General features: G+C 54.5%; 1 protein-coding gene across 3 annotated transcripts in view; it reads left to right on the top strand.

The window, feature by feature from the left end:
* galnt14 (UDP-N-acetyl-alpha-D-galactosamine:polypeptide N-acetylgalactosaminyltransferase 14 (GalNAc-T14)) overlaps nucleotides 1–19,874 on the top strand; it is a 73,529-nt gene extending 53,655 nt beyond the window's left edge. For 2 of the 3 annotated variants that reach the window (XM_059982692.1, XM_059982690.1), the window contains 9 exons: nucleotides 748–835; nucleotides 3,074–3,158; nucleotides 4,966–5,069; nucleotides 9,922–10,048; nucleotides 10,953–11,045; nucleotides 13,401–13,484; nucleotides 14,347–14,476; nucleotides 15,962–16,081; nucleotides 18,370–19,874. In XM_059982692.1, the coding sequence (XP_059838675.1) occupies nucleotides 748–835; nucleotides 3,074–3,158; nucleotides 4,966–5,069; nucleotides 9,922–10,048; nucleotides 10,953–11,045; nucleotides 13,401–13,484; nucleotides 14,347–14,476; nucleotides 15,962–16,081; nucleotides 18,370–18,522 (984 nt within the window). In that variant the 3' untranslated portion in view covers nucleotides 18,523–19,874. Of the gene's footprint in view, nucleotides 1–682; nucleotides 836–3,073; nucleotides 3,159–4,965; nucleotides 5,070–9,921; nucleotides 10,049–10,952; nucleotides 11,046–13,400; nucleotides 13,485–14,346; nucleotides 14,477–15,961; nucleotides 16,082–18,369 lie in introns of all 3 variants that reach the window. The other variant, XM_059982691.1, reaches the window with a different exon arrangement.
* The last annotated feature ends 461 nt before the right edge of the window (nucleotides 19,875–20,335 follow it).

Here is a 20,335-nt window from a genome sequence, read left to right as displayed (position 1 = left end):
TGGAGACTCTGACCCTGCACTATAGGTTACTGTCCAAGACATTCCCCACCCTAAAAGGCGACAAAGTGAACTGTTTCCGGATGCAACCAGTGGGTTATACGTGAGACACCCTGACAGTATGGAGGGGTCACTTTCCCAGGAAACTGTCTGCATCTTCGGCGCATTTGTCAGGAAACGACAGAAATTCCTGATTTCTTCCTCATTTTGTGTTAACTTTTCTCTGTTTTTTTTCCCACCACTCGAATCCTGAGAGCAAATTTCAGATAGGATTAGCTTTTAACTATTGCACGTAGATCAGGACCTAAAGTGAAGTGTGTTGTTTGCATCATATCAAATCAGTGAGGGTCGTGCTGTGCAGCCTGCCCATTCCTTACGGAACCTGCCCCTAAGCATACACCTTTGGAATGTGGGAGAACAGCAGAACATCTGCAGGAAACCCACGCGGTCACAGGGAGAACGTATGAGCTCCTGATAAGCATCTGTGATCTCTGGCACTGGAACTGCATTATGCTAACCACTTTCCTTCCAGTATTACTTGTATTTTTATTCTATCACCCAGAAAATCCGGGCAGTGACTTGTGACCTCTGTTCACTGAACGCCCGTAACTCAGGGATTCAACAGTGCCTTGCTACTATTTAATATTTACTGAAGTTGAGTTTTTTTCTCTGTTCGCCACATTAGCAGATTTCTCGACATACACCGGTGATGATAAACTGGATTCTGACTCTCACTGTTTCCTGTGCCAGGACCCCACCTGTGTGCCCAGCCCCGTCATAGACATCATCAATATGGACACCTTCGCTTATGTGGCAGCTTCGTCTGACCTGCGGGGAGGTAGGACAAGGAACCATGCGTGCAGAGTCCACGATAGTAGTGGAAGATATCGGAGCAGATTTCGGTCGTCTGTGGCATCAGATCTGCTCCACCATTCTGTCAGGTTGATTTGTTATAAAACCCATTCTCACTATAACCTTTCAATCATTACCAATCAAGAACCTAACGAGCTCTACCTTAGCAGCAACAAATCCCCCAGAGTCACCACACTCTAGATCAACTTTTTTTATGCCATTGATCCCTACCATTAACCAAGGGGTCCATTGTCCCCAGGTTGGAAACCCCTGATCCAGCTGAAGAAATACCTCCTCATCTCAATTTTAAAGGGACGGCCATTTATTGTGAGGCTGTGCCTTCAGATCCCAGACTCTCATACCAATAGAGATAAACACTCTGTCCAGGATTTCAGTAGCCAGCAGGTTTCAGTGAAACCCACCATCATCCTTGTGAACCCATGGCGTACAGGTCACCATCATCCTTGTGAACCCATGGTGTACAGGTCACCATCATCCTTGTGAACCCATGGCGCACAGGTCACCATCATCCTTGTGAACCCATGGTGTACAGGTCACCATCATCCATGGTGTACAGGTCACCATCATCCTTGTGAACCTATGGTGTACAGGTCACCATCATCCATGGCGTACAGGTCACCATCATCCTTGTGAACCCATGGTGTACAGGTCACCATCATCCTTGTGAACCCATGGCGTACAGGTCACCATCATCCTTGTGAACCCATGGTGTACGGGTCACCATCATCCTTGTGAACCCATGGCGTACAGGTCACCATCATCCATGGTGTACAGGTCACCATCATCCTTGTGAACCCATGGTGTACAGGTCACCATCATCCATGGTGTACAGGTCACCATCATCCTTGTGAACCCATGGCGTACAGGTCACCATCATCCATGGTGTACAGGTCACCATCATCCTTGTGAACCCATGGCGTACAGGTCACCATCATCCTTGTGAACCCATGGCGTACAGGTCACCATCATCCATGGTGTACAGGTCACCATCATCCTTGTGAACCCATGGTGTACAGGTCACCATCATCCATGGTGTACAGGTCACCATCATCCTTGTGAACCCATGGTGTACAGGTCACCATCATCCATGGTGTACAGGTCACCATCATCCTTGTGAACCCATGGTGTACAGGTCACCATCATCCTTGTGAACTCATGGCGTACAGGTCACCATCATCCTTGTGAACCCATGGTGTACAGGTCACCATCATCCTTGTGAACCCATGGTGTACAGGTCACCATCATCCATGGTGTACAGGTCACCATCATCCTTGTGAACCCATGGTGTACAGGTCACCATCATCCTTGTGAACCCATGGCGTACAGGTCACCATCATCCTTGTGAACCCTTGGCGTACAGGTCACCATCATCCTTGTGAACCCTTGGAGTACAGGCTTGGAGAGAGCAAACACTTACCGTATGCGAAGCCCTTTCATTCCTGGGATCATCCTTCTGAACCTCCTCTGTCCCCTGTTTGGGGGTCAGCGAGTCTTTCCTTAAATACGGGGCACAAAATTGCACACAATATTCCAAGTGTGATCTGAGCAATGCCATACAAGCTCTCATAGTAAGTACATCCTTGCCTTGTGCTCCGGTCTTCTCAAACTGAATGTTAACGTGTGTGCGTAGGCTCGAGAGACATGGCCAGAAAAGGTGGGCTGTGGGGAGGTTAGTGGTGACACTTAAAGGCAGTGATTGGGGTAACCACTGATTTGGGAGGAGGTGGTGGGGCAGATATGGATAAGGGTAGAGGTGAGAGGAAGCCTTGGGTGTGGGGCGAGTGGGGAATGAAGGTAGAATGGGCAGGGGGTCTCAGTTCACGCTCAGGGTGAATGACAGGGAAGCAACGCGTGAGGGAGATGCAAGGAAGTGACCTGAGGAAATATGAGCTGGAGGAGGCTGTTCGGCCCCTCAGGCCAGCCCCCTATGGTCAATAATTGGCCACTGTAAATTGTCCCACATGTGTGGGTTAGGGCTGGAACTGGAGGGAGTGGATAGGAATGTTGATGGATGGTTGATGGTCAGCATGGACTTAATGGGCTGAAGGGCCTGTGTGAGGAGCGGGGAAAGCCTGGCAAGCTGCTGATACGAGGAGCGATCTGGTCTGAGTGCTGGGGGAGGGGTGGAGGGGAGGTGCATCACAGAGTGCAGACTGCCCCGGGAGGGTGGTGACCTGGACCCTGACTGCTGTCTCTTCCTCAGGGTTCGACTGGAATCTGAGCTTCAAGTGGGAGCAGCTGAGCCCAGAGCTCAGGGCACAGAGAGCAGACCCCATTGCTCCCATCCGGTGAGGAATTCAGCGGGAGGGGCTGGGGGATTACAGGGACATGGGGGGGGGGCAGTGATCAGGATACTGGGAGGGCAGCCAGTGATGTGGGACACTTGGGGCAACTAATGGTCCAGGCATGAGGATGAGTGAAGCCTATGGTCTGGATTCTGGAACGGGAAAGCCGGTGACCAGTGCACTGGAGAGAGATCGGACTGCGGTTGGATTACTCTGGGAGGGGGGGCAGGTGACTGAGCCGAGGACTGGGGCACTGAGGGGAGCCAATGATCAGGACACTGGTGAAGCAGAGACAGTGGTTTGTACACTGGGGAGCTGGTGATTGGGACAAGGAGGAGTGAAGCTGGAGAGAGGATCGGGGGGTGGGAGTGGAGATGGTGAGTGGGAGTGGTGACTGGAATACAGGGGGAGTGGAGCCAGCGATCGGGGCACTAGGGAGTGGAGCCAATGATCGGGGCATTGGGGAGTGGAGCCAGCGATCGGGGCATTGGGGGAGTGGAGCCAGCGATCGGGGCACTGGGGGAGTGGAGCCAATGATCGGGGCACTGGGGGAGTGGAACCAATGATCGGGGCACTGGGGGAGTGGAGCCAGTGATCGGGGCATGGGGGAGTGGAGCCAGCGATCGGGGCATTGGGGAGTGGAGCCAGTGATCGGGGCACTGGGGGAGTGGAGCCAATGATCGGGGCATGGGGGAGTGGAGCCAGCGATCGGGGCATTGGGGAGTGGAGCCAGTGATCGGGGCATGGGGGAGTGGAGCCAGCGATCGGGGCATGGGGGAGTGGAGCCAATGATCGGGGCATGGGGGAGTGGAGCCAATGATCGGGGCATGGGGGAGTGGAGCCAGCGATCGGGGCATGGGGGAGTGGAGCCAGCAATCGGGGCATGGGGGAGTGGAGCCAGTGATCGGGGCACTGGGGAGTGGAGCCAATGATCGGGGCATGGGGGAGTGGAGCCAATGATCGGGGCATGGGGGAGTGGAGCCAATGATCGGGGCATGGGGGAGTGGAGCCAGCGATCGGGCCATTGGGGAGTGGAACTAGAGATCTGGGCATGGGGGAGTGGAGCCAGCGATCGGGGCATGGGGGAGTGGAGCCAGCGATCGGGGCATTGGGGAGTGGAACTAGTGATCGGGGCATAGGGGAGTGGAGCCAATGATTGGGGCATGGGGGAGTGGAGCCAGCGATCGGGGCACTGGGGAGTGGAGCCAATGATTGGGGCATGGGGGAGTGGAGCCAGTGATGGGGGCACTGGGGAGTGGAGCCAGCAATCGGGGCACTGGGGGAGTGGAGCCAGTAATCGGGGCACTGGGGAGTGGAGCCAATGATCGGGGCACTGGGGAGTGGAGCCAATGATCGGGGCATGGGGGAGTGGAGCCAGCGATCGGGGCATTGGGGAGTGGAACTAGTGATCGGGGCATGGGGGAGTGGAGCCAGCGATCGGGGCATGGGGGAGTGGAGCCAGCGATCGGGGCATTGGGGAGTGGAGCCAGCGATCGGGGCACTGGGGAGTGGAGCCAGTGATCGGGGCACTGGGGAGTGGAGCCAGTGATGGGGGCACTGGGGAGTGGAGCCAGCGATCGGGGCACTGGGGAGTGGAGCCAGTGATCGGGGCACTGGGGAGTGGAGCCATGCCCCCTCCCCGCTACTCTGGTAGAGAGCCACTGTGTTGTCCTGCTCACTGACTCTCCCCATCTAGTGCTCCAGTCACTGGCTCTTCCCATCCAGGGTCCTGTTCGCTGGCTCCAGTGCCCCAGTGTCCTGGGTCTCAGTTTGAATGAGAGTGTTGTCCCTGATGTTCCACTTCTCTCAGGACTCCCATCATCGCCGGAGGTCTCTTTGTCATCAACAAGGCCTGGTTCAACCACCTAGGGAAGTACGACACTGTCATGGACATCTGGGGCGGAGAGAACTTTGGTGAGAGAGTTGGGGCAGGGGCATTGGTTGGTGGGGTGGCGGGGGGAGCTGCATAATCTTCTCACTGGAGGCTAAAGGTCCTACCCTGGGATCAGCTCCCCAGGCCTCCTCGGAAATGGCTGGCATGGCTACAAATGGTCACCCTGTTCTTGGCAGGAAGGACATATGGGGGTGGGAAGAGCGGTGGCACAAAGCCACTGACTTACAGCACCAGAGACCCGGGTTCAGTTCCGACCTCTGATGCTGCCTCTGTGGAGTTTGCATGATTTCTCTGTGACTGTGGGTTCTCCCTGGTTGTTCCGGTTTCCTCCCACATTCAAGGGATTTGTGGGATGGTAGGTTAATTGACAGCTGTGAGGTGAGGGGTAGATTCTGGAGAGAATGAAATGAGATGGTATGGATGATTTAGTGGGCCAAAGGCCTGTTTTGGAATTGTATAATTCTGTGACCTTTTTAGCTTAATTATGAACAGGAACTTCTTGCTTGGATCTTACTGAGGTGTATAAAATCATGATGGGCCTAGGTAAGCTGAATGAACAGAGTCTTTTCCCCAGGGTTTAAGGAGAGGGAAAAGATTTAATAGGAAACTCAAAACAACCTTTCACACAGAGGGTGGTAGGTATATCGAACGAGCTGCCCAAGGAAGTGGTTGAGGCAGGTACATAATTTAAAAGACTTGGGCAGGTATGTGGTCAGGGAAAGGTTTCGAGGGTCATGGGCAAATGGGACCAACTTAGATGAGGATCCTGGTCAGCCTGAACCAGTTGGGCTGGGAGCCTGTATCCATGTTGTGTGATCTCCTCAAAGCAGAGAATTTGGTGAGAGATTCGTCAATAACCACTGTTGTTGATCACATTTACCGCGTTGCCTGTGTTTTCTAAGATTTTTGGAGGATTATTCTGCTTCCTGTGAGGTTCTGAGTGTCGGCCGGTGCACAGCCCAGTTATTCATAAACCCTGTCAGCCCAGAGCAGGAGTGAGAAATGAAGCTGGAATTCTTCGGGAAGCTTGTTCCCTGAGACAAGCTGGCAGGAACTCTGGCTGAATCCAGGAAGTGCTCCCTTGTTTGGAAGAGGGGATCAGACCTCTTGGTGCCATTTCACGAGCTTTTTGATGCGACAGCTCAGAAATAAAATCAGTGTTAGTTTATTGTGATTGGTTCCGGTACGTGTATGCACAGTTGCAATGAAAAACTTACTTGGGGCAGTGTCACAGGTACATAACATCAGATAAATGCATAGATTAGCAATATAAATAATGCAAAATCATACAGGTAGGAACACAATTAGAATAATAACAAGTCCATTGTAGTGCAAAGTGGTCAAAGTGTGGCAAATCTGTGATTGATTGAAGTGGCTGAGGGGGGGGTAGCTGTTCTTGAACCTCGTGGTGTGGGACTTCAGGCTTCTGTGCCTCCTGCCCGGTGGTAGCTGTGAGAAGGTAGCTTGGCCCAGATAGTCAATAAACAATTGACAGTAGGTGTAGGAGTAGGCCATTCGGCCCTTCTAGCCAGCACCGCCATTCACTGTAGTCATGGCTGATCATACACAATCAGTACCCCATTCCTGCCCTCTCCCCATATCCCTTGACCCCGCTTTCTATGAGCTCTATCTAACTCTCTGTTGAAAGCATCCAGAGACTTGGCCTCCACTGCCTTCTGGGGCAGAGCATTCCACATATCCACCACTCCTGGGTGAGAAAGTTTTTCTGCATCTCAGTGGGATAGTGGGGATCTTTGATGATGGATGTCAGCATGTCCCTTCCTCATGTTGATAACACTGTTGGTGGGGAAGGATGCATCTGACTGAGTCACGACTCTCTGCAGCTTCTTGCGCTCCTGTGCGTTCAAATCGCTGTACTAAACGTGTAAGAGTACTTCCACAGTCCAGCTGTAGAAGTTTGTTAGAGTGTTTGGTGACAAGCACTCCTTCATCTTGTAAGAAAGCAAAGACACTGGCAGAGCTTCGTGGTGAAGAAGCCCTTTGGCATGGTACCTGAATCCATTGGGAAGACCACCTAAGTCACTCGTGTGACAGCAGATCCCAGAACCAGGCCCTCTGGGATCGCCACGTGGACGGACAGAAAGAGTCAAGGATGTTTTCCCTGAGGCAACATTCCCACTGACTCCTGCAAATACCCAGGCCGGGACCAGGATGATGAGATGCTGCTGAGATCTTTCAGGCTGTGTATCACCAGCACACATAGGGCAGGTCCAAATGGCAGAAGGTGCACAACCTTCACAAACTCCTCCTTCCCTTGTCCCATCAGTCATCTCCTACCCTGACGTGGAAGAGACTGCCAGCTCCACTGCAGCTTCATCATTCGCCTCTGTGGAAGGAAGTCACCCCGATTCCGAAGGCCTGCCTGAGCAAAGGAGGATGTGCCCCATGTCTTCCAAGCTGAGGATGGACAGAAGGTCTCCCTGGGAGAGGTCCAGGGTTTGGGCCACGCTGCCGAAACAGTCTGGGTGACGGAGGGAGGGAAGAGTTGACTTTCATTCTCTGCTTTACCATGGAGTTCCCCTCTTGAAGGAAGGGTTTATTTTGATAGAAGCAGTTCCAGTACGGTTCACCAGATCAGTTCCTGGACTGGAGGGGTTGCATGAGGAGGCCCATTACCAGGGAGGGAAAAGGAGTGTGGATCTTTAAGGAGGTTCTGGGCAATGTGGGGGGGGTGGTGTTGAGTGGGGACTCCCTGAATGGGTCATCCAGGATCAGTGAGCACAGTGGAAGACATCAGTGCCCATTCGACACAGAGCTAAGGAGTGATTTCTGGAATTCCTGGGCACGGGGTTATGGAGGCACTTAACATGCCAGACAATAGGGTGTGGAGTGATGTCGAACCAGCTGAGATCAGATTGGTTGTGAGGCCGATCTAAGGTTTACAGCATGACAGAGAACAATGGGGAAGTGAGCCGGGGGCTGCCAGGTGGAATTTAACTGTGACTAGTACAAGGTGATGCAGTTGAAATGTTGAGGCAGGGCAGGACTCGCACAGTAAATGACAGGGCCCTGTGAACAGGCAGGCCGAGGGGTACAATTACTTCGTTCTCTGAAAGTGCCAGAGGGTCAAAGTCAAAGTAAGTTCATTGTCAGTGTACGTCTATGTCACCGTTTACACGTGACTCTGGGAGATTCATTTCTCGCCAGGCATTTACAGGAAAATAAATTTAATGTATTTATGATAAGCTATACGTGAAGACTGACAACAACCAGTGTGAATAAGAAGACAAATTGTGCAAAAAAAAGTACTTTGAACATGAGTGGTAAAGAGTCATTGAAAGTGAGTCTAATTTGTGGAAGTAGTTTGGAGTTGTGAGTGAAGTTATCCATGCCAGTCCAGGAGCCATGTGGTTGAAGTTATGAACCTGGTGGTGTGGAGCCAAAGGCTCCTGTACCTCCTGACAGATGGTGGTCGTGAGAAGAGAGCTTAGCCTGGATGATGATGGATTCAGCTTTTTCTTATGCCAGCGTTCTTTGTAAATGTGCTCAGTGGTGGGGAAGGCTTTGCCTGTGACGGTCTGGGCTGTATCCACCTCCTTCTGTGCACTTTCCACTCTTGGGAATTGCTGTTTCACCCCAGACTGTGATGCAACCAACTCGGATACTCTTCACTGTGTATCTGTAGAAGTTTGTCGAAGTTTTTGGTGACGCGCTGAATCTACACAAACTTCTAAGAAAGTTGAGGCACCGTTGTGTCGCCTTTGTGAAGGCATTTACTGGTCCCAGGACAGATCCTCTGTTATGATAACGCCAAGGAATTGGAAGTTACTGACCCCCTCCAGCTCTGATCTCCTGATGAGGACTGACTCCTGAACCTCTGGTTTCTTCCTCCTCCAGTCAATAATCAGCTCCTTGGTTTTGCTGGCGTTGATGGAGAGACTGTTGCTGTGGCACCACTCAGCCAGCTTTCCAGTCTCCCTCCAATATGCTGACTCACCACAATCTTTGGTATGGCCAATGACAGTGGAGTTGTCAGCAGACTGAAATACACTGTACTTGGCCATACGTTCATGGGTATAAAGCAAGTAGAGCAGGGGTCTAAGCACACAGCTGTGTGCTGGCCCTGTGCTCATTGTGATTGTGGAGGAGATGTTTTTGCCAATAAGTGAGGAACCTGAGGTTTCATTTGCAGAGGAAGGTAACAAGGCCCAGGTCTTGGAGTTTGGCAATTAGTTTCAAGAGGATATTAGTGCTGAATGTTGAGCTGTCGTCAACGAGGAGCGTCCTGATCTATGCAACTTCATCCCGGTGCTCCAGAGCTGAGGGAAGGCCAGTGAAATTGCGTCTGCTATAGAAAAGGTGTTAAAGAGGGTGGTAAAGAAGGTATTAGGTCAAAGTATTGAATACAGGAGTAGGGGCATTCATACAAGTCATTGGTGAGATAATATTGTGTGCAATTTTGGTCTGGGATTTTGGCCTTGGAGTACAGGAGGCTGAGGTACATGCAATCACGAGGGGTTGTAGATATGAAGATGGTCCGGGTAGGGAAGTCCCAAGCTAGACGGCGTAGGTTTAAGGTGAGAGGGAAAAGATTTAAAGGAAACCTGAGGAGTTCTTCAGCATAAAGGGTGATGGGGATGTGAAATGAGCTGTCAGAGGAAGTGGTAGAGACGTACATGGGTAGGAAATGCTGAGAAAGGTATGGGTCAACAGTGGGAAAATCGGACGAGTGTGGACGGGTTGGACTGTAAGGTCACTTTCTGTGCTGTATGACACTGTGACTAAACCCTCACGAGTAGGGCCCAACGTCCACGGAGACACAGTGGCCAGAGGGATGGGGAGGGAGAGCTGGTGGGCTAGTAGGGTCTGGTGGACTGAGTGGCCAGTCTATCATGCTGTGACCTCTTGCAGAGATCTCCTTCAGGGTGTGGATGTGTGGGGGCTCGCTTGAGATTATCCCCTGCAGCCGAGTGGGACATGTTTTCCGCAAGAGGCACCCCTACGTCTTTCCAGATGGAAATGCCAACACTTACATCAAGTACGTGTGTCAGACTGGGGTTGGGGGTGCGGACTTGGAGTTCAGCGTCGGGTCGGAATGGGGCTGGGGATAAGAGTGGGGTCCACGTGAGACTGGGAACAGTTTGGGGTGGGGATTTCAAATGGGGGTGTGGGAGTTCGGTGTCAGAGTGGGAATGGGGGTGTGGGAGTTCGGTGTCAGAGTGGGAATGGGGGTGTGGGAGTTCGGTGTCAGAGTGGGAATGGGGGTGTGGGAGATCAGCATTGGGTCGGAATGGGGCTGGGGATGAGAGTGGGGTCCACATGAGACTGGCAACAGTTTGGGGTGGGGATTTCAAATGGGGGTGTGGGAGTTAGGTGACAGAGTCTGTCTTGTCCCCATCACCTCACTACTCCCTCATGCCCTCAAACCCTGCCCCCACATTTCTTACCCCAAACCCCTCCTTTCCCCACATCCCACATGCACTCTCCTCCACCCACTCTGCCCCAGACCCCTCCCTTCTTACTTACCCCTTCCCCACCACCCCTTAACCGCCCTCACACGCACCCCATCCCTCCACTCTACTAAATGCACCACGTTCCCCACCTACCAGTTTCTGACACCTGAGCCGTGGAGGTGCTGAGAGCCCCAACAACCCTCTCCACCACCTGCCACAACTTCTCGGGACACACCTCATCTGATCCTGGGATTTTATCCACCCACGTACACTCTGGACAATCCTGCACCTCATCCTGCTTCATATGAACCTGCCCCACAATATCTACACCTGTCTCCCCTGAGTGACCACAATTCTCATTGAGGACCTTACAGGCGTCCCCGACTACCCCTTCCTGCACGTTCGCTCCTTCCCTTTCTGTGCTGCATCTTTCTCAAGTTCCCTGCACCTGTCCCGGGCCTGAGCCCTGTCACCATTCTGTGCTTACAGGAACACTAGGCGGACGGTCGAGGTTTGGATGGATGAGTTCAAGCGCTTCTACTATGCTGCCCGGCCATCAGCCAAGGGAAAACCCTATGGAGAGTAAGTGGCGAGGTGGTGAGAGTCTCCACGGTGATTTGAATCCTCAACAGCCATGGGAATATTTGGTTTCAGACCCCCACTGTTTGTGTGGTCGAGAATCTTGAAGGCTGACGTCACCTTGGTAAAGAAATTGCAGGCAGCCTCTGTGCTTGTCGGGCAGTGCTGTGGCCCAGGGCCTCACACATCCTGGGGCTCGACACTGCCTGTGTGTGCAATTTGCACTTTCTCCCTGTGATCGTCTGGGTCTCCACTGCCTGCTCCGGTTTCCTCCCACATCCCAAAGATGTGCTGGTCAGTCGGTTAATTGGCTGTAGTAATGTGTGAGTGAGGGTAGAATCTGGGGAGAATGGAGTAGGTGACAGGGAGATTGCAGTGAATGGGATTACTCATGTGCCAGCATGAACGCGATGGGACGAATGATTTCCTCCGATGGCAGAGTGTGCTTTAGATGAGTGACTGCCCCACCGGGGGCATGTTCCACAGTTTCTTGTGATTGACCTTAACTTGCTGATATGGCGTTGAGGAGTCCATGTCTGGACAAGAGATTGAACAACTCTGCATGGTGCAGGAGCAACGATGGTGACAGAGTCTGACACAGTGGTGTGTTCACCCCTTGTTCTCCCAAACTCCACCCATCCCAGCCCAGAATCTTCAGCTCCTCATCCCACTCTACATCCGTGTTGTGCTTCTTGTCCCTGACTCCACTGTGCTCTGATCCAGCTGCAGGTCCAACTCTTCACCAGACCTCAACATCTGTTTGATAGTGGAGGCCAGCTGAGAGTTCACTTTCCAGGTTGCTTGGAGTTGTGGTCGCATTTGGGACCAGGAAGTGCTTCTCTCCCGGCCCTACTTCCAGTTCCCTTCCAAAATGTGACCACAGCTCACAGTGGTTCCAACCCTTTTACCCCAACAAACCTCCCCCTGCTCCCCGTCCTTCCCCCAAGAAACCTCCTTCACCCCATATATCCTCACCTTCCAAATCCTTCCCTGAAAAAAACCTCCCTGACTCCATATCTCCTCCCCCGAAAACAGCTCCTTCACCCCATCTCATTCCCTTTCATATCCTCCCCAAGAAACAACCCTAATCCCAAAAACACCTCCCTCGCTGCACATCTCCTTCCCTTCCAACACCTCCCTCGCTGCACATCTCCTTCCCTTCTAACACCTCCCTCGCTCCACATCTCCTTCCCTTCCAACACATCTCATTCCCTTCCATATCCTCCCCCAAAAACACCTCCCTCGCTCCACATCTCATTCCCTTCCAACACCTCCCTCACTCCACATCTCATTCCCTTCCAACACCTCCCTCGCTCCACATCTCATTCCATTTCATATCCTCCCCAAGAAACAACCCTAATCCCAAAAACACCTCCCTCGCTGCACATCTCCTTCCCTTCCAACACCTCCCTCGCTGCACATCTCCTTCCCTTCTAACACCTCCCTCGCTCCACATCTCCTTCCCTTCCAACACATCTCATTCCCTTCCATATCCTCCCCCAAAAACACCTCCCTCGCTCCACATCTCATTCCCTTCCAACACCTCCCTCACTCCACATCTCATTCCCTTCCAACACCTCCCTCACTCCACATCTCATTCCCTTCCAACACCTCCCTCACTCCACATCTCATTCCCTTCCAACACCTCCCTCACTCCACATCTCATTCCCTTCCAACACCTCCCTCACTCCACATCTCATTCCCTTCCAACACCTCCCTCGCTCCACATCTCATTCCCTTCCAACACCTCCCTCACTCCACATCTCATTCCCTTCCAACACCTCCCTCACTCCACATCTCATTCCCTTCCAACACCTCCCTCGCTCCACATCTCATTCCCTTCCAACACCTCCCTCACTCCACATCTCATTCCATTTCATATCCTCCCCAAGAAACAACCCTAATCCCAAAAACACCTCCCTCGCTGCACATCTCCTTCCCTTCCATATCCTCCCCCAAAAACACCTCCACATCTCCTTCCCTTCCATATCCTCCCTCCAAAACACCTCCCTCACCCACCCAGTTCCTTCCCCCACTACATACCTCCTGAGTCTCCCCTGCCCTGCACAACCCCCTAGAAATTCTCTGCCCCACACCTCCTCTCACCACTTATATGCACACCCCCCTCCCTTCATTACCCCACCACCCTCTCCTGTGACCGTCACTGCCATGTTACTCCCACACGTCGTCCCACCATCCCTCAACCTACCTGGAGGCTGAGGAAGGATTTGTCTGGATTTTCTGGGGGAAGGAGAGGGAAGGTGCGGGTGGATGAGGGTGGCAGTTTTGGGGAGGAGGGAGGTGTTAGTGGATGGAGGAGGAGTTGTCCAGTGATTATACCCACTGCGTTTCCCTCAGTGTGCAGGCCCGACTACAGCTGAGGAAGGAACTGAAATGTAAATCATTCGGGTGGTACTTGGAGAACATCTACCCAGAACTCAGGTGAGTTCCTACCCTGTGACACACCTACCCTCACCTTCCTCACACTCCACAGGCACACTAGGATGCTTTGCACCAGGGATCCTTCCTGGCCCAATAATCCAGGGATTCACCCTTTCCCTTTAACCCCTCTGTCCCACCCCCACAACACCCACTTGCCCCAACTCATCACCACCCTCCACAGATCATTCCCCATCAGAACATGGGGCAGACTCTCCATTCTGTCATTCTTAAACTGGCAATGGTCATCTCCACGGCCTCTGGGTGATACAGGGGGCTCAGGGGTCTGAGATGGTGCGTTCCACTCTCTCACGGGGCTACAGAGGGTGCAGAGAGTGCGACCCCAAGAGGGATGAATCAGTCGTAGTATTCAGGAGAGGGACCAGCCCACCTCCACAGTCTCAGCAGATATGGTAGGAGAACAGGCCCTTTGGCTTGGACAGTCAATTCCATAACAGCCCACCCGTTGACAACAGTCACGCATTAATCCCTACTACTCTATTCTTCATCAAGCAGCCAGTGAGTGAGCACAGGAACAGGCGGGTGTGACAGGAATATGCCCTCCTCACTACCCGGCCCAGGCACACTAAGAACACCCTCTGGTTATAGTGTAGATTGGGGTTGAGCGTGTCCCAAATTCCCGTCTGTGTCCAGTCCCGCTGCGCGTGTCCCGCCCCTGACCAGTCCCGCTGCGCGTGCCCCGCCCCTGACCAGTCCCGCTGCGCGCGTCCCGCCCCTGACCAGTCCCGCTGCGCGCGTCCCGCCCCTGACCAGTCCCGCTGCGCGCGTCCTGCCCCTGACCAGTCCGACTCTCGGACGTAACTACTGACCAGTCTAACTCTCAGACTTGGTGATTTTCCTGCAGGATTCCTGTTGAAGAAGATTCCCTCCCAGCTGTTATCCGGCAGAGACAGGAATGTGTGGGGACGGTCAGAGCAGTGGATGGGTACCAGCTGACCGTCACACTTCAGCCCTGCAGCCGGACAGTCAGCCAGGTAACAGAACCCAAGGCTGTTATAGGGGATGAAATCTCTGATGTGGGCCAGGGGACATCACATCACCCACACAATAAGATCAGAGTTAATCTACAACCACCAACTCACTCTCCCACATGTGGTCAGATATATTAATTCATTCCAGCCCAAATATTTGAAGACCACTGCCATGAGTACATTTGGAAATCGGAGCTGAGAATCCCAACTATTCACGATCTGTCAGGGGAGGACATTCTTCTCCTTAATGTTTCCCTTTGCTACTGATTCCTGAACTTCCAGCCAGAGGAATCACTCCGCAATCCCTTGCTGGTCCTGTCTGGATGGAGTTAGGAAACCCGTCCTTTGGCCTACCTGGTTCATGCTGAACATCAACCTCCCATTTTTGCCAATCGTACACCAGTTCCATTTCTTTCTGCCACATTCCCTTCTTCTGATTCCACCAGCCTCATGTTGAATGACCAACTGACCACACGACCACCATGAGTCACTAACAAAACCCAGCACCAAACTCACAGTTCCAGTCAGCGGTCACCACACCAGCTATGGAACCATGACCCAGTGCCTGAACTCCATGAATGGTTCCACCGACCTTTGTTCCAACCCACCCACGCTGACAAGGCAGCACCTTGGGTTAGTGCCATTTGCCTCTGCTTGGCCCATCCCTATTCATATAAGTACCTTTTAAATCTTGTTCTTGTACCTGCCTCAACCACTTCCTCTGGCAGCTCATCCCGTAGACATACCTCCTCTGGGTGAACAAGTTGTTGCTCCAGCCTCTTTGAAATATTTGCCCACTTACTAAATCCCTGCCTTCTGGTGGTATAGTGCCAAGCCTGGGAAATAGACTGGGACTGTTCACCTCCTCTGTACCTCTCGTGGTTTTACATACGGTCTGCCCTCAGCCCCTTCCGGTCTAGGAATACAGTTGCAGCCTCCCCAGCCTTTCCCAGGACTTGCACGTTCAATTTTCTTATTGAAGCCACTTGGCCCATCAATTGTAATGCTGTCTCCCGAAATAATCCCATCATTTCATTGTCCCAATTATTTCCCTGAAAACCTCTCTCAACCCTCACTCAAACACTGTAACTTACTTTAACCGCCTACAGTGAGGGTTCCCACTGTCCGTGGGCACGTGGGTGGAGACCAGCACAGCCGGACTCAGGGAGAACGTGCAGACTCCACGGGAATCAGCTCACAAAGTCAGGGTGAAACCCCAATCCATGGAGCTTGGAGGTGACAGCACTCAGCACTGTGCCACTTGCTGTCAGTGACCACACAGGGGGGTGGGAATGGGAAATCTCCCCGACTGAGGGCTCCTTTCACTGACGTGTTCGCTACCAGTCAGGCACGATGGCGACTGCGGGTTCATTGACACAGCAGTCTGACCGTCTGCACCTTCCTCTGTGCTGTGGGAGTCCTGGCTGGCTGCACTTGCTCTGTCCTGCCCCCTCACGACCTTTCATCTTTACCCCCCCCCCCCCCCAGGAGTGGACTTTCAGTCACAAGCAGCACATCATCCAGCGACAGCTTTGTCTCTCCGTGGCCTCCATGTTCCCAGCATCGCAGGTCATTCTCGCAACGTGCAGTGACGAGGACACAAAGCAGGTAATGCCAGTCCCATGTGGGTCCCCAGACCCAGCACCCACCCCAGCCCACCGAGGACCAGACACCTTCTAAGCCCCCCCGAGCACCGGGTCCCCCTCCCCCGGCCCCCCCGAGCACTAGTCCCCCTCTCCTGGACCCCTGAGCACCGGTCCCCCTCCCCTGGACCCCCGAGCACCGGTCCCCCTCTCCTGGACCCCTGAGCACTGGTCCCCCTCCCCCAGCTCCCCGAGCATTGGTCCCCCTCCCACGGCCCCCCGAACACCGGTCCCCCTCCCCCGGCCCCTGAGCACCGGTCCCCCTCCCCCAGCCCCCCGAGCACCAGGTCCCTCTCCCCCGGCCCCCTGAGCACCGGGTCCCCCTTCCCCAGCCCCCCCGAGCACCGGTCCCCCTCCCCCAGCCCCCCGAGCACCAGGTCCCTCTCCCCCGGCCCCCTGAGCACCGGGTCCCCCTTCCCCAGCCCCCCCCGAGCACCGGTCCCCCTCCCCCAGCCCCCCGAGCACCAGGTCCCTCTCCCCCGGCCCCCTGAGCACCGGGTCCCCCTTCCCCAGCCCCCCCGAGCACCGGTCCCCCTCCCCCAGCCCCCTGAGCATTGTTCCCACTCCCCCGACCCCCCGAGCACTGGTCCCGGTCCCCCTCCCCCAGCCCCCTGAGCATTGTTCCCACTCCCCCGACCCCCCGAGCACTGGTCCCGGTCCCCCTCCCCCAGCCCCCTGAGCATTGTTCCCACTCCCCCGACCCCCTGAGCACTGGTCCCCCTCCCCCAGATCCCCGAGCATTGTTCCCACTCCCCCGACCCCCCGAGCACTGGTCCCGGTCCCCCTCCCCCAGCCCCCTGAGCATTGTTCCCACTCCCCCGACCCCCTGAGCACTGGTCCCCCTCCCCCAGATCCCCGAGCACTGGTCCCCCTCCCCCAGCCCCCCGAGCATTGTTCCCACTCCCCCGACCCCCTGAGCACTGGTCCCCCTCCCCCAGCCCCCTGAGCATTGTTCCCACTCCCCCGACCCCCTGAGCACTGGTCCCCCTCCCCCAGCCCCCTGAGCATTGTTCCCACTCCCCCTACCCCCTGAGCACTGGTCCCCCTCCCCCAGATCCCCGAGCATTGTTCCCACTCCCCCGACCCCCTGAGCACTGGTCCCCCTCCCCCAGCCCCCTGAGCATTGTTCCCACTCCCCCGACCCCCTGAGCACTGGTCCCCCTCCCCCAGCCCCCTGAGCATTGTTCCCACTCCCCCGACCCCCTGAGCACTGGTCCCCCTCCCCCAGATCCCCGAGCATTGTTCCCACTCCCCCGACCCCCTGAGCACTGGTCCCCCTCCCCCAGATCCCCGAGCATTGGTCCCCCTCCCCCGGCCCCCCGAGCACCAGGCCCCCCTCCCCCAGCCACCCCGCCCATTGAGTAGCAGACACTGCAGCACTTGGATAAACCATGGTCTAAACCATGCAACCATGCATCTGTGTGTGCGTGTGTGTGTAGCTGTTCACTTTTGTACACACCTCTGGCCTCTGCCTGTATGGAGTGACCTGTCACTGTGCCTCTCTGAGTTCTGTAAGGGATGGGTACAGACAGTAAGACGCGTGCAGTACAGTCTGACCCTCTCCTCCTCTAAGTGTGACAGCAACCCTATAACCTTTGTACACAGTGCACTGTAACCGGACCCTGTCTCTGATCAGAGAGGGTACAGTCAGTAATCACCTGTAGACCGTGGTCTGTAACCGGACCCTGTCCCCCTCTATCCCGACTGCAATGGGTGATGTTATCAGCACCTGTAGGTGGTACAATGTAACCTGACCCTGTCCTCTCTCTCCTCTCGGAGGTACAGTCGTTAACCCCTCAGTAGACAGTGTACTGTCACCTGACCCTGTCCTCTCTCTCCTCTCGGAGGTACAGTTGTTAACCCCTCAGTAGACAGTGTACTGTAACCTGACCCTGTCCTCTCTCTCCTCTCGGAGGTACAGTCGTTAACCCCTCAGTAGACAGTGTACTGTAACCTGACCCTGTCCTCTCTCTCCTCTCGGAGGTACAGTCGTTAACCCCTCAGTAGACTGTGTACTGTAACCTGACCCTGTCCTCTCTCTCCTTTCGGAAGTACAGTCGTTAACCCCTCAGTAGACAGTGTACTGTAACCTGACCCTGTCCTCTCTCTCCTCTCGGAGGTACAGTCGTTAACCCCTCAGTAGACAGTGTACTGTAACCTGACCCTGTCCTCTCTCTCCTCTCGGAGGTACAGTCATTAACCCCTCAGTAGACAGTGTACTGTAACCTGACCCTGTCCTCTCTGTCCCAACAGCGATGGCAGAAGACTGGCTCTCGGATCGAGCACCAGCTGTCTCATTACTGCCTCGACAGTGAGGTGCTGGGAGGTGCTGAGGACAGCCCGAGGGTCCTGGTCATCAACCCCTGCGAGGCGGCAGTGCTCAGTCAGCGCTGGGTGGTGGCGTAGAGCCATGGGCGGGGCATTTGTGAGCAGCGCTCAGTGAACATCAGCATTGGCCTCTGGGGGCAGGAGATGCAGTGAGGTTCAAACATGGCCCCCACCCCGTCCCTGGATTAAATCTGGAAGGAGGCAGACTACGGACACGGTTGGAGCGAGAACTCAACCCGGACAGTTTGGGAAAAGACTGGAACTCAGCCACGTCAGTTCCTCACAGTTTCCTCTGTAAAATGGACCTCAGTTTACCACCCGTCTTCTCTGCTCCTGAGAGGGTGGGGTGAGGCCTGCCCTTGACTGTCGCAGATGTAGCGAAGGTGACCCCCGGGGCAGCTGGGGTGCACACCGAGTAACGATGGAAGTCTGAGGAGACTGGTGTAAGACTTGCAGAGGAAGTGTGGGGCTGAGAGAGCTGTTGATGACGATGCTTCCATCTCCAGTGGGTTCAGGCGCGGGGTGGGTCTGTTTCGAGAGGTACTGCCAAACACCCAGAGCATGCTGTTCATCCGCAGTTTTGGGAGAAATATCACAACAAACACGCGATGGTTTCAGACCATTCGGAATGAAGGGGATCATCACTCACTCCAAGGGACTGGGCGATGGGGACTGAAAAATTGGGGTAAATGCCAAGAGTGCAGGAAACTCCAGGAGGTGTCTGTGGGAAAAGAAAGAATCAGCACTTCAAGTAGCAGTCCTTCACAGGATCCTACATCTCAGATTTCCTGGAGATGGGAGAGTGGCACCGGGAGCCAAGCTGAGGTAGTGACTGACCAGGGAGAGACAGGGTTCTGGGAGACCAGGGCTCCAGGAGCCAAGCTGAGGTAGTGACTGACCAGGGAGAGACAGGGTACAGGGAGACCAGGGCTCCAGGGGACAGGAGCCTTAGAAACAGACAATCCTGTATATTGGAGAAGGGAGGACATTTGGCGGCCAGTACTGGGAGAGGTGTGGACATTGGGAGAGGGATACTGGGGGACCAATATTGGGAGAGATATAGACAGTGGGGGAACGGATTCAAAGAGGGACAGACATTGGATTACGAACACTCTATGAGAAGGATGGATACTGGGGGATGAACTCTGAGGTTGGGGTTGCTGGGTGACAGGACATGGGGTCGGTATTGGATGGAGACAGTGGGGGATGGGCAAGCCTGGCCATGGTGTCCTGCTGCCTGATCCGGGGCAAACGGAAGTGTGAGGGGCAGTGGTGTGGGTCGTCGGAACCGATTGCAGACTGGATATACCCTGTCTCTGGTGACAGTAAACTGCGATGTGACCCCCACCCTCTGTGTCTGCGTCTCTTCTTCAACTCCTCTCCTCTGACACCACCAGGATAGATCCACACCCCCCCTCTCCACCAGGAGGGTCTATTACCGGTGGGAGGGGGCACTGACCATCCCCCCGGAGCACAGTCCAGGTCTCCCAGGGCGCCTGCTGCATTTACCTGTGGGACGTGAGGACTTCTCGTCCTGCCCAGTCTCATGTGTGGATGTGTGCCCAGGCTGAGAACCAATTCATCCAGCAGACTGTAGCAGCGTGTCCGGCTCCACCCATGGGAGAATGGTGAATCTGGGATGATCCAATGGGTAACGCTGTCACCCTCACTCGTTCCCTATTAAAGTGAAATCTGCACTCCTCTCCCCCCGGTCAGTCTCGATGCAGAGTCACCACCCTCTGGGTGAAGAAGTTTCCATTCTAAACACTCCTCTCCTTCAGAGTTCGTGGCCTCCTAATGCAGAGTCCTCGTCCAAGGTAAACAACCTGACAAATTGTGCACATTTCAACAAACGCTCTCCCTGTTCTTAAACACAAATCTCCACAATCTG

This window comes from Hypanus sabinus, chromosome 10 (genome assembly GCF_030144855.1).
Source record: "Hypanus sabinus isolate sHypSab1 chromosome 10, sHypSab1.hap1, whole genome shotgun sequence".
NCBI lineage: Eukaryota > Metazoa > Chordata > Chondrichthyes > Myliobatiformes > Dasyatidae > Hypanus > Hypanus sabinus.
This window is presented reverse-complemented; position numbering and strand designations above follow the sequence as displayed.